At 42.5% G+C, this 14,381-nt stretch overlaps 1 protein-coding gene across 17 annotated transcripts in view; it reads left to right on the top strand.

Annotated features, from left to right (window-relative positions):
- Window positions 1-14,381, top strand: part of nav1a (neuron navigator 1a) — a 94,236-nt gene that overhangs the window by 14,799 nt on the left and 65,056 nt on the right. For 15 of the 17 annotated variants that reach the window (XM_016680078.1, XM_016680090.1, XM_016680091.1 and 12 more), the window contains exons 3-5: window positions 2,033-2,874; window positions 4,102-4,193; window positions 12,678-13,496. In XM_016680078.1, coding sequence (XP_016535564.1) covers window positions 2,039-2,874; window positions 4,102-4,193; window positions 12,678-13,496 — 1,747 coding nt within the window. In that variant the 5' untranslated portion in view covers window positions 2,033-2,038. Of the gene's footprint in view, window positions 1-2,032; window positions 2,875-4,101; window positions 4,194-12,162; window positions 12,434-12,677; window positions 13,497-14,381 lie in introns of those variants that run through there. The other 2 variants (XM_016680087.1, XM_016680088.1) reach the window with 2 other exon arrangements.

Here is a 14,381-nt window from a genome sequence, read left to right as displayed (position 1 = left end):
CCCTTGAAAAGTAAGGGACCGATGCATACATAAATTCTCTACACTTTCTCTCATGAGTTGTGTTGGAATCTGCTCAAGGGTTCACAAAACTTCAATCTTTTAGTCACAAATAGAAAGAAAATGTCAGCGGATGAACAGGGCAACTACTAATCCAACAGGATGATTCTGACTGTCTTCAGTAGTAAAAATAAATCTTAAACTTGTAAGCAAAGTATTTTCAGTAAACTGTCTGATAACTAAAACAGATTTCTGATTTTCTCTAATTTATCTTATTGACCTATATCCTCTGTTATACTCTCTCTCTAACTCTATCTCATTCACTCACAGCCACGCATGTACAAACAAACATAGTTGATCTAATAGCAGCAGCTGAGCCTCTGCACTGCATGTTGGGCTGATGTACCAGAATGACCCCGCCGTCTCCCCAGGGACAGGCCAATTTCCATACAGATAGACACAGAGTCAGGCTGCACCTGTGCTCTTGGAAACCCTTGTTGGACTTCTATTAGATGGGGAGAAATTCTGATGCTTGTTAGTGCCGTGCACCTCCCTAGAGGAAAAAGTGAGGAGGGGAGAGAAGGAGAGGGACAGATATAGTTATCTGGGGATCCGGAGAAATGAGAAAATGAGAATGGAGGGGCACATCTGTCTACTGTTACCTCCTGCCGCATCACTGATGATGTCATTAATGTCAATTACCAGTGATATAGGATGACCCAAATAGAAATAACCCAATTTCTCCAGTTCTTAAATAAAAGTGTCTCAAAGTTTATTCAGAATTTGAGAGTTTCCACAAAAAAGGCTGAAGTGACTGAGAAACTGTGCTTGTTTTTGTTGTCCAATATATGACAGTGTAATTAGAGACACACACAGTTAAAAATGCTGTCAAAGCTATAGATCAGTCATTTTGATAATTCTTTATTTTACGAACAAATGCTATCTAAAATCAGATTAAGCACAAATCTATATTCATTTGACTCGGTAGCTGCTCTTTTTACGCAACCTCACATTGACTGACCACTTGGTCAGCATTTCGGTGGGTCGTCCAGTGTGCTGCTGAAGTCTCAATCTGAAATGCTTAACGAATAGAGCAGGTTTCCAGACAGAACAGTAGGTCTATTTGTGTTATTGTTTGATGCAGTCTTGTGAAAGTGTTTAGCTAAACTTTCAGTTTCCAAGACTTTTCATGTTGCAACCCTTCTATCCCTCTTACAACTGCTTATCTAGTTAAAGTTTCAACAGCATACAGTGATAACATCTCAAATAGTTCCGTGTGAATTGCAACTCTGTTTCAAAAGATGAGACGGAGGAATTGTCAGAAAAAAATAAAACTGGCTTACTCCATCTGTCAGTGGCACAACACTGATGTTTATGTATCTTATGTTACTCTGAAGACGCTGTCTAGACTGATGAAGATTCACTCACCTCAGAATGCTGGACTCTTACTGAGGCTGAAATGGAAGAACTGTTTGGTCATTTTACTGAGCAATCGCGCTGACTATAGAGTGCTGAAGATTCTGCACATGATGGCCTGGCAATCATTCACCATGGGGAGACAACAGGATTGTAAAGCAAATGGAAAAAACAGCCGACTTCGTCATTAGAGAGTTGCACTCTCTGAATTTGCAGCCTTCATAGAAAAACACACAATACATATACCAGGAGCACATCATAAATTATGCACAAACCTAAAATATGTAGTTGAATGAGATTTTTTAAAATGTATTGATTTCTTTGCACATGGCCCCGTAAAAAAATACATTTTTTGATTCACTAACAGACTTAGCCAAAAAAAAAACAAACAAAAAAAACAATGTGAAATTTATCAAAAAGTTTAACTCATGATTTAGTCAAAGTCAAACTTCTTGTCAGGTTAATTTTGATCAGTTGGATCTTTTGTGAAATATTAACATAGTTCAATTACGCGCTAAAGTATAACCAGACCTTCCCAGAAAGGTCTTCTGGCTAATGATTTGGTGTGGAACCCTCCCTTCTGCCCTTTGATTCATCGGCCTTTCATCTCTTTATGCAGGTCGCAATGAGCGGAGGAATCAATGTGAAATCACCCCCCCGTGGGCCTTCCTCCTCAGGAATCCCCCTCCCCCGCAGCCTTGTGACCAACTCTCCAAAAACAGACTCCCGTCGCCAAGCTTGTGACTTGCCCAGGCCCTCAGTGCAGACCCCAAAACACAGCCCTACACATACACCCACTCACTCTCCCTCACTCCGTCCACGAAACTCCGGTATTCCTGGGCCTTCCTCTTGGGAACGCCTGAAAGACGGGGGCATGAAAAATCAACTCTACCACCGGAGTCATGTGTCACGTTCAGCCTACAGCAGCCCGGTGGTCCAGCGCAGATTACCATCGCCACACTCCAAGGACACATTGGATCTTCAAAAACCTGTTCCATCTCACATCATGCATGATGGGAATCATAACAGAAGAACCATCATTAATAAGAACCAAGCCAACAACCTGCATCCAGCTTTCCGTTTCAGAGGAGGTGAAAACTCCAACACAACTCAGGAAATGAGTCAAAATACGTTGGCAAGAGGAGGAAATCCCCCTAAACAGCAACCAGTCGAAGCCAGCATTGTAAAAAATGGGAACTTTCGGCCCGGTACCGCTCAGTCAGGCTCCAAACACACTTTTAGAAGTCACAGTGGCTCCACAAGTCAGTCAGACGAAGAGATGGGGACTCCAGAGGACAGCAGTTCAGCATCTTCTCCTGATCCTCTCCCACTTCCACTCATCACATTTGCCATGCCAGTAATATCCAGTGTTTATGAACAGGAACACCACCTGCCCAAGGACTCTACAGAGACACACACAACCAGAGTCAACATGGCAGCTGTGGCTCCATTCAGCTACAGGTAACAGAAATTTTTTTTTACGCCTATCACAGCTCACCACCTTGCAAATGTACGGACTCCTTTTAGCTTTTAGACATTTTTTCTGGTTGCAACCACAAACAAGCATATTTTACTGTAATTTTATTTAACAGACTAATTAAAAAAATCTGGAAATTAAAGGAAATATATACCTAACTCGTGCAATCACACAATTTTCACAAATACAAATCTGAACAGTTTGTATAATCTCCTGTAGTATTAATTACAGCTACAAGGATTTTGGGGTGGGGCTGCCCAAGTCCAGTCCTGATCAGCTGCTGTCCTGCAACTTCTAGATTCATCCCTTCTCCTATAAACCCAAGTCAAATATATGGATCATTAAGATAGCCTGGCCGAAATACTAAATTAACATTAACAGGTGCCTCGTTCAGCTTGGTTCTTCTACTTTTGTTAAACTTTTGCAGCATTGCAGACAAACGTTAGCGAATGGGTAAAGTTTTAAAATTCAACACAGTCCACACCTACAGGAAGCAACCGCTTCTGTATGAAGCTAAGCATAGCAAGGGGCTGGTTTTTACCAGGCTGCTGTTTAGATGGCTCTCGAGAACTGGACTTGGGTACCCCTGTCCTAACTAAGATGATCTCTGCAAACAATGGTTAGTTTTATTTTGGGTTAGTTAAAATAAAGTTGGTTATTTTGGTTAGGCTGAATACCAATGCATATAAAAAATTTTTATATCTCATCACTGTGTTATTAGTTCTCTTTTGCGTCCTCGTGCTCACCATTAGTTCTCTCTGGTTATGAATACATGCTGACTACTACCTGGAAGAATCTAGACCAGACTCAGAGGCTTGTTCAGTCATTTCAGGCTAATTTAATTCAACAGAATCACCTCCAGAGATGCATCATTGTTGTGCTTGCATAAACACACCCTTCCACTTCTCCAAAGCAGAGCCATAGTTATTGTCTTCAGGTCCAGGCCTTACTCAGATTGATGTTCTCACTCAGATGCAGGTTACTGTGATAAGTGATTAAAAATATACATAGATTTTTTATTTATTTATTTATTTATTTTACTTTTTTAGGTTTAAAAAGACTTTCTGTATTTGTATATGTATGTTAAATTGTGGAGGATAATGTGTAAGTATGTTCCTCAGTTGAAAACAATATTTGAGTGTACTGAACTGTTTTGAATGAATTTACATGTTCAGTAACTGAAATGTGCAACGGTTATATGTGTTTGGCAGGCTGAGGATACAGGAGAGCGACTTCTCTCTGGAGGAACTGAGTGACTGCTCATCTGGATCTATTGAAGTCTGCTGTGATGACCTAACAACAGGTTAGAGACATTATTAAAATTATACATTTAGAAATTCAGGACATCAGTATTACGTTTAGGAAACCATGCAGATAATCACACCTACTAATTTCTGTATTAATAAAAATGATCTTGGTTCATAGAAAAGAGTAACTTTCATTTCTATACTGGCAGTCGTCTTGTCTAATATCAAGAGATGAATTATTAGGATTCATGTCATTATTGGAAGTTTTCCTGTTTTATAAATCCTGTCAGTGTACCGCTATCTACCCGACTCATGCTGCTGGCAATTAAGACATGTATAAAACCTTCTATGAGGTTTCTACCAGCTGGTTGTGAAAAGGGTGTGGGGTGGGGGCTGGTCTTTTGGGCCAGTCATGGTCTTTAAAAAGGCCTCTGGCTGTCTTTGGGCCTTGATTGTGGTCTTGTAATTGGTCCCTAGCAGGCGTTAGAAACAGAACCGAAGTGTTAGTCCTCTGAAGCTGCATTTATACGGAGGGTGGACTGACATCTTAATCACTGTAATTTAGATTGCAGAGGAAGGGAGGGAAATAGGTCGGAGGGTAAAGATTTTAGGCAAGTGGGAGATGGAAAGAGAAGTGCGCAGAGGGACAGCGGATGATGGATCTCATTTTGTTCACAAAGGTCAGAGTGAAAAACGGCACAACTCTGCAGCAGAACGAGCATACAGTTCAGCGCTTTTAAATAGATGATGTAATTGTTTAAATGGTGGTCCCCACTGAATATGAGTTATTTTTCTTGCAGGTTCTGTTTTCCATATGATTGCATTCACACAGATTCAATCAGAGGTAACATGATCAGCTCGCCTGTCTGAGGCTTTAATGAAGATCTGAACATTTAATGTGATTGTGGCACCAGGTGGTCTTTCAATTAGAGCGCAGACCTTCCGACCTTAACTCTCTCCAGAACAGTATTTGAGTGTACATTTGTACCTGTGTATGGAGTGTGTCTGTGTGTTAATGTGCGTCTGTGTGGCAGCACACAGATGGTATTTGAAAAGATAAATGTGATGTGGACTCGGTATCATTTTTCATCTCCCAGGAAGGGAATGGCTTGAACGTCCCTGTGGACATTCTAAAGGTCTGTCAGTCTATAGAGTGGATATCTCTCTGTTATTCACACGTTGTGCAGACAGAAACAGAAGCTGTGGAGATTATAAGGATACAATTAATTACCAACATCAACAAATCTGTGATAAATATACATAGACAGTGACAATTGTGCAAGCTTACATTTTATGCATTTTTGTACCATGCTGTTAAAGCTCCTGCATAGTCTAACGGATACTGCTTCAGGGATCTACCACTGCCTCTACTCTTGGACAGTTCATAATCCTCTTTGGCCAATCCAATCAAGGGGAGACATATGCCATGTTGGTGTTGGACAGTGATGAGTGGTTTAGTAGCTTTCTGGAGATGATCAGACAAAAGAATGGATAAGACTATTTGCTCACTCATCCCCAGGAGGAGTAATCACTGTTTATGGTTTAATGCCATTCCTCTCACCGTGTTTGATCCAAGCATTGAGCTTTCAGGAGTTCTGCACTCAAACTTCAGCAAAGTCAAAGTTACGATGCATCTAAAGAAGTTGAACCAAAGTTGAAAACATAACACAAATGAAATGTACACAATTTATCCATGCCAGCCATACAAGATGATGATATTGTATCTCTCACTCTTTTTGGCCGTTTTGTCTAGAAGAACCTGTTCACCAATAGATATTGTATGTCACTATGTGTGCCTCTGGATTGATTAATTTCAAATGCATAGCAGTTACTATAATAAATTATTTATATAGGCATTTTTGCAAAGCAGCCATGTTGGATGTTTAGGTCAGGTTGCTTTTGCAGTCAGAAATATTAATTCAGCAGGTAATTTTGTGTTATTTCACAGTGGAAAAGGTGACTTCTAAGTGCAAATACTGCAGTGCTCTAATACATCGAGCATGAAAGAAGAGCCTCCCCCAGGGCGGCTTTGGCCCACACTAACTACCAACACAGAGCCTCCGCGTCGTCTTATCTCCATTTCTGCTGCTTTCTTCCTGCAACCCTTTCCCCCCAGGGAAAGGTTCCTTATAACAAAGGAAGCAAGGGTTAATGCACAGCTGCATTACAGAACAGGAGATGGAGGAGGAAAGCATGGAGAGAGATGGGTAAATTAAGGAATGGGTGAATGATTACACACACAGGATCTTTCTTGACCTGTGGGATGACTCCCAACCCAGGCAGTCTAATTAAGTTATTCATGTGTGTAACCCCCTCAATTTGGGACACACAGAAAGACACTCAAAAGTGAAATCACAAAGACATCTCTCTCTGTCACATTAATAACCCATGACAAAGCATGTTCACATGCCAGAATATAAACACACACTGTGGATTTGCAACCAATAAATTTCAACGTTTATTTTGATATACACATTTATAATATACTTAAAGATCCCACTGACAAACTGTTGTAACCAGGCAACCATTGCTGGTAGCAGAGCATTATGGGATACCCCAGGAAAGTGTCCTGAGAATGTCGACACTGGGGATTTGGCCAGAGACCATCTCTACAATTTCTTTTTTTAAAATAAACATGTAAGGTGCAAATTCTCATCCATCACATACTTCTCTGCATGGCAGCTGATGTTTTTTTTTTTCCTGCTCTCAGCTGGTGTGTGACTCATGATGAGTTTGTGCCGTCCACCCAGAGGGAGAGAATGTTTTATTTTATTTTTTTTAAACAAGATTAACATTCATGCTGCAGGAGTTGGCTGCTTGTATGACTGATACAGTCTCACTTTTGACACTGAAAGCTGGATTGCTGAAATGCTTAAGCTGGTGACTCATGGAGCTCATCATCAGTGGTCAGTGTAACTACTAGACTAGAGATTTGTCACTGCTGGAAAAACCCTCTTTGTTATTCAAGCAACATTATTCTACCCCAAAGGAGGAAGCCACGTACTGTATGCATCAACCAGACCGCTGTTTTAAGTGTTTTGTGTGTAAACAGGACATTAATAACCATGCCGGGGTGTTTGTGTGGTCCAAGAGTGTGTATGTGAGAGTAGTCCCTTGTGTATGTGTGTCAGTGTGCCGTTGTTCTTTGCGTCCTGTGGACCCCCTCTGTTTTGCATGTTCGCGGACACAAGCAAACGTCGGAGGAGAGGTGAGGCATTGAGGCAGGATATCCCTTCTCTGTCTTACGAGCTTCCTTTGGTCCTCTGGCTCACATACTGAGATCCTTCCTCACCAGTTCCCTTCCACATCTCACTCTTACTCATTGCTTTGTTTCTGAGAAGAAAACTCCACTGATGGTGAACATCATAAGACTGAGTTGGAAAGTTACACGAATCTTCAATTCACACTGCTTTATTGTAAAACTGAAGGAATATTGCTTTATGTGACGAAGATGGCATCTTGAGTGACTTCAACAAACCAAAATGTATGTCTGACTGTTTAGCAAAGCACCATTGTCAACTATCCCAAACTTTTTCAATGAGATTTTGATCATGGGAACAAGTAGACCTCTCCAAAACAGGCATGTGATTGTCCTGGAAGGAGTCAGACAGGCATTTGGAACTGCAGTGTGTCTTGTTGAAAGACCCAGTCATCACTGCCCTTAGTCAAGAAGGAAGAACTCTACAATTTATCCACATATCCAGCTGCAGTCTTGGGACTGCACAGCTCTATTGTTCTTTTGAAGGAAAAATCTCCATTGTCTGCCTGACTATAGTCTTGTTGTCTTTCAACAGGAACTGTTGTGCTCATCCTTATCTCCCGCAGTTGGTGTGCGCAGGACAGGGTGTGTTCTGGACAGGTTACCAGTCCATTGCAGGACACCTTCAGGATCATTTTCTAAATTTAATGTCTCACTGCATAAGACTTACTGGCCGCAAAGGTACCTTGCACCTTTATTCTGAATCTCAACAATCCATGCTCAGAAACAGAAAGCTATTTGCCTTTGCCATTAGCATAAACAGAGGAAAAGCTTGGGCAAAAAAATCAGATGAAAACTCTGGACTTAAACGTCCAATCAGTTGATGAACAGCCTGAGTTTAAAAACAGCTTTCAGGCAATTTCCTTGATCCTATTTGTTTATCTATTCACTTCGGGTTCCGTCTTCTACTTTTTACACATTTAAGTTATGATCTATAATTCAACAGCACAAAATGTGAAATCAAAATCCTTCCAGTCCTTTTTCTTTTGATGTGCTGTCTTTTTGATTCTCAAACAGGCTTCTAGCCTCTCAGTCCCCCCCTTTTCTCTCCTCCTTTAAATCCCACAACTTTTTGTTCTCTTATTTGCACACAAAAAGGCAAAACAAAAGCAACGGAGAGGTGGTGGATGACAAAAGTGAGTGGGTGAAAGTGAGAACACATGCCATCTGCTAAACCTAAATGAGACTCTTTTCTTTTATATTTAGGTTTGAGGCGCTTTGATGCAGTTGCTTCCAAATCTTCTGTACTGCTCTTTCCTCTCAGTACTTTTCCTTTCAAGGCCCAAGGCCTTGTATAACTTTGTAAACATGCGTATAATGAACCATTCAGTGCATCTCAGTGAGTCCTTCTTCACATGACTGCTCTGTTGAAATATAGTGGCGAATTTGTTTCACACTGGTTAAAAATGCTAAGGCAAATATACTCATGCAAAGGAGCGAGCCACTGACCACTTTCTCCACGTCTGCCAGCCTTGCTGTCTGTTTGCCGCTATTTGACCCTGTGCATTCTATCTACTATCTAATTTTACTTGTCAGTCATACCTTTCATTACCTTTTTCCAGTAAATACCTTTAGCCATTTATGGAAATGTTCAAAATATTATGGCAATTTAAGACAAAAGTGTTCACATGCATCGCTCTAAAATATGCTGAGGGTACGAGGCTGCTACATGCTGGATGTCAGGGTTAATATTTAGGACGGGCACTCATTACACTCCGAAACTATTAGCTACTTTGATGTCAGGACCAGATTGCTCAGGTCTGAGAGGCCGTCTTAGTATATGTGTGTTTGTGTACAGCAGCACTGAAAAGTACTCATGAGCCTGGAACTTTTTCATGTTTTGTCACAATGTAAGCAACGACTATTTCTTATCTGACAGACCAGTATAATGTAGTGTATAGCTACATGTTTTTCAAAATTGGTTACACTCTGAAAAGTTTCGCTTGTATATATTTAGCCGTCTTTAATCTGGTAACCATAAAGCAAATCCAATGTAACCAACGACTTCCAGAGGTTTTCTAATTAGTAAACAGAGTCCATGTGTGTGCAATTTACTGCCCATATGTATCCAGCCGTTCTGTGTAGTTGCTCATTCGAGAACATTAGAGAACAAGACGGCATTAAGAAAACCAAGCAACCAATCAGACGGGTCTGGTTAATACTAGGGTTAGGGTATGAAACGGTACAGGACAGGACTTCGTACGAAAACTTGCATAGCTGCCAACTTAAACTGACTGCTCAGGTGAGGAGAGCATTGTACCTTCCAGTACAATGACAAAAAAAGTATTCTGTTCTATTTTATTTTATATTAATTAGGGAAGCAGCAAAGATGGCTGTGGCGTCTCTGAGGGAGATGTGGGGATCCAGAGTCTGATAACATAACAACTCTAAGTCGTGCCCTCCAAAAGAATCTGACAACTATGACATGGTGTTAAGAGGAAAAACACAGTAAAAAGAAAGTCATAAGTAGTCCTCCTTTTAGATTTGTCACAAGACATGTAGGGTAGTATGAGTCCTTTTGCAATGCACTGTATGTGTGTGCTTGTACGGGCACACTTTGAGACTAAGCAGAAAGAAAGTGGAACAATAATCTCTAAGTCTAAATCAACCATATATTAAAGCGATTAGACTGTGGAGCCAGAGAGACGAGTGTTTTTGAACAAACGGGTATCTGTGCACTGCTAATGCAAAACTTTACTTGTGTACATATGTGTGTGTTTGTAAGAGCACCGACTCGTGTCTTTTCCCTGAATGGGTCTGTGCAACACACAGAGCAATCTTGTATGTGGCCACTTGCTTCTCACTAGCCTTAATCCTTCATCAGGGAAGTATAAGAGCTGATGTACAGCACCTAATAGCCTTAAATTACAACCCTCACAAATTCGCCGCACCCCCCACTAGCTCAGAGAGCTCATATAGCTGTCACCGCACAGCCCAGGCTTCACTGTGGCAAAACCACTCCAACATTGGTCCTTTATTAAACCTTGCTACCACTAATTAATGGAATGGCCTCCACACAATAAAACAGCCTCTGTATGCCTACGTCTTCATCCACACTCCTTTACTACACACCCTCACTCAAGGCCAAATGGACTTTAGGCCAGAGAAAAAAACAAAACAAAAAAAACATGCATTGTAATGTGTTTTTTGTGTTGTTTTGTAGGTTCAGTCCAAACCCGTTTGAACCGTTTTTAAATTAACTCTCTGCCACTGAGGTGAAATGTCAGCAAGCAGGCTTGTTTTCACTCTGATTTTGTATTAACCGATTTATGCAAATGCAACAAGAACCAGCTCCTTTTTTGCCGTTTGGGTGGCTGATAAGATCCTGGCTGTAGGCATTGCTACTTGCAGATTGAACAAAGGAACACACCTACCATTAAGCACCAAAGATGTGAATGCTTTGTCCGTTAGATGATCACGATGCACACAGGATGCATTAGTGCTCAAAAATGGACTGCATGCAGATATGTACTGATAGTGAGTGCCTTATTATTGACTTACAGATCATTTTGTGCTCCATCAGCATTGTAATAGACATTGTAAAGTACAATGTGTGAAAACACTGTAAATTGTTTCCTGTTTTGTTCTGGTTAACTTTGTTTTAAATTATTTGGCATTTATTATGCTTTCAGGGAAGTATATAGTTTTTAAGGTTATCAGAACATTTGCAAATTGCTTTGAGTATTTTTCTTTCAGTCACAGCATCCACACTGAGGAGAGTTGTTCCCAGTGCAGTCTGGTAGACATATAATGATAGTTTCCATACATAAGCAGACTGGAAAGCATTTGTGAGGCTGTCCTCACCTAGACGAGAAATTGTGTAGAGTGTTAACATGGGCATGTTAACTAGGGTGAAACAAGGTCTGGTGTCCAAGATCTAGTCTTCTTTGTGAAGAGAAAAAAAAATTAGTAGACTGGGGAGGAAGAAAATAATTCGTTCTCTTGTCTGGGTTGGAATGTCTAGAGTGATAAGATGATATGGTGAACACTAACCAATTCCCTCCACTGGAGCTCTTACTTCTCTGGTCCTGTCTCATCAATGTGACACACTTGTGGAAGACCCATTCATACACAGGCATGGGGGAATACAGATAAAAACACACACTCTTAGGTTCTCTCTCTCTTTCCCTCAAACACACACGCACACACACACACACACACACACACACACACACACACACACACACACACAGTTTTTACATCACTGAGGCGATGACTTTGTAATCTTGAGGCATGCACGAAACTGCACGATATCAATTTAATAGCTTGTGTATCTGCATTGGCCGGATGGAGTAGGTGGGGTAAAACGGGAAGTCGGCAAAGATGCAATGAGAGATAAGTGATGTGAGGCAGGTGAGGTAATGTAATGACAAATTCAGTTCTATAAGTTATTAGTTGTGGCTTAGTAAGTCACAGAAATGATCTTAGTTTTTACTTGATTTACATCCAATTACTAATTTCTGGGTCTTTAGCGGCTGGACAATAAACTAATCATCAAAACGGGTGTTGACGTAGGACAAGGTGAAGGGGAGAATTAATTCTACACAAAACGTTTCATATCTCGTAAAGCCCTCATTGTTTCCCATTCACTGGTGAGCAGCGTAGCACAGCCTCTGCAGTGTATTTTGGAAACGGAGGATGGAGCGGTGAATCAGCCAGTAGGAGGGGAGACCACGCGAGTGACAACATGAAGGAAGGAGGGAAGGAAGGAACGAGGAGGATGAAGGAAAGGAGGGTGAATGAGCTGCCGGGGGAAGAGTGAGCAACGCAGTGAGAGAGGGAGAGGCAGAGGGAGGAGAGAAAGAGGAAGAGGGGGGTGTCGTTGGTGCTGCTGCGACTGTTTCTCCTGTCAGTCGGCTGCTGGTCGCCTGCCGAACAGGAGGTAGTACAGAGCAAGACAGAGGTACCCTGAAGGGACATTGAGGTAGCGTCTGGCCAGGTTTTCATCTGTGTTGCGCAGGCAGTCGTGGATACGCTTGTAGCTAGTGGATTTTGGTGCTGAATAAGGATCTGGAAATCCATGGATTATCATCAGCAGTGAGTACAACTGTCACTCTACTAACCCACTCATCATTTTTAGCAAAGAAGTGAACCCACAGTCTCACACTGCAGGGAGTCTGGCTCACTCAGTCATGACCCTGGGGTAAAAGGGGGCGACAACCAGTCAGCCTTTGTGTCTTTACGCATTTCTTTGTCCCCTTCTTTTCTCTGGTTCCTTTAATCAGCTGGTACGTGTGCATTTCTGAGTGGATGACTGATGCTGTTGCTTTTCTTCCTACAGGAGGGATGCTGGAGGCTAATGTGGCTAACATTAGCATGACGGCTAAGCCCAGAGAGCTGGATCTAAGGTCTGCAGCTGTCTCCTGTCAGGATACTTCAGCCCAGCCCATGGCATCCAGGAAGCCACAGGCTAAGCCCTCTGCATTGCCCCAGGCACCTTCACGTCCTTCAGGGTCAGAGCTCAAAGTGTATCGGCCCAACTCCGGCTCGATCCCTATTCCAATACCTAATCCGACTGGGCTCCGCAAGCAACGATCACTTGGCAACTTGTGTGTGCTCACCGACGCTGAGAAGAAGCTGCACCTGCACCAATCCCCTCGATGGAACGATGATGCAAGCCGTCATGGAGCAGGGTCAAACAAAGCCGGACAGACCAAGGCAGGTCAAGCAGGTGGCGGGAGACCACCTCTCTCTCGGACACTTTCAAAGTCAGAACAGTCTCTATTCCAGGGTAAGCCCAAATCCTTTGGCTCCCCGGCAGTAGCTTCAAACATGGGTAAGCCGAGTCGAATCCCGGCTCCTGGTAAACCACGGGGACCTTACGCCGAGGTGAAGCCAATCAGTAAAGCCTCCGAAGTGAACCCAGGTACAGACTCTGCCGAACAGCTTCTCAAAGCTAACTCCAATGGAACTGGGAGTGCTGGCACCAATGGCAAGAAACCTGGGGAGAAAGGTAAATCTGGAGCTCAGCTATCGGAGGAAAAGAAGGAGAAGAAGGGGACAGACGGAGAGAATGACAAGAGTTTTCTGAAGGTGGACCCAGAGTTAGTGGTGACCGTTCTTGGAGACCTGGAGCAGCTTCTCTTTAGCCAAATGCTGGGTAAGTGCATTGCAGCTTTACTCTCCACACCTAAACCCGTCCTTTCACCTCCGACTGCATGAACTAGCACAATTCGGCTCCATATCATTGCTGAAGCAAGCATTTCTAGAGAGCTGACATTGTTTTGTTGCGCAGCAGCAGAGTGTTTTGTCCTGGTCTCAACTGACCCAGTGCCACAGTGATCTAGATTTATATTAAACCCTCTCAATAGGTTCTCTCCCTCTCATTTTCAGACTTCAGATGAGCAAATCTGAAGCCTGTGACAGCAAATATCATGCATTATTGTAAGCAGCTTTTAGGAGGCATCGTATCCTTTCATGTCTTCTGGCTCCCACTAAAACCAGCCATTCGTTAATAAATGCCGTGTGAGTGGGACTCGTGGGGTGTGTGTTTTCATTCAGTAAATAAAACGGCTGCACATCGAGCCAGGCTCTGGTCACAGTGGGCCACATATTTAGCTTCGCTGCACCCCTCCCTCAATCCCACCCCTTCCCCGTCCACGTCTATTGATCTCCGGGCCACTGACAGATGGTCACTATCCACCCCACTCCAATGTCCTCCCCCTGTTTCCGAGGGCAACGTGTGGGAGGAGAGAGTGGAATCGTAGCGGGTGGCTGAATGGGCAGGTAGTTGTCTGCCGTGGATGTAAACAAGTTGCGGTCATTCGGATGTGCTGCTTTATCCTAAGCCTTAGCCACTGGAGGTGTACTGTGAGAATAATGACTGTGTTTATCATTATTGCGCTGAACTAAAACCTTTCACCCATTAATCATTTATAGACAGTCTCTGAAATTCTGTGTTGGGCTATTGCTCATTCTCTTTTCATCCATCCCTCTCAGTGGGAGAAGATCGCATCTTAATTTACAGGAAGTGGGGGGAAAGAGA

Source organism: Poecilia formosa, unplaced genomic scaffold (assembly GCF_000485575.1).
Source record: "Poecilia formosa unplaced genomic scaffold, Poecilia_formosa-5.1.2 Scaffold232, whole genome shotgun sequence".
NCBI classification, from domain to species: domain Eukaryota; kingdom Metazoa; phylum Chordata; class Actinopteri; order Cyprinodontiformes; family Poeciliidae; genus Poecilia; species Poecilia formosa.
Note: the sequence above shows the minus strand (reverse complement) of the source record. Positions and strands in the feature narration are given on the sequence as shown.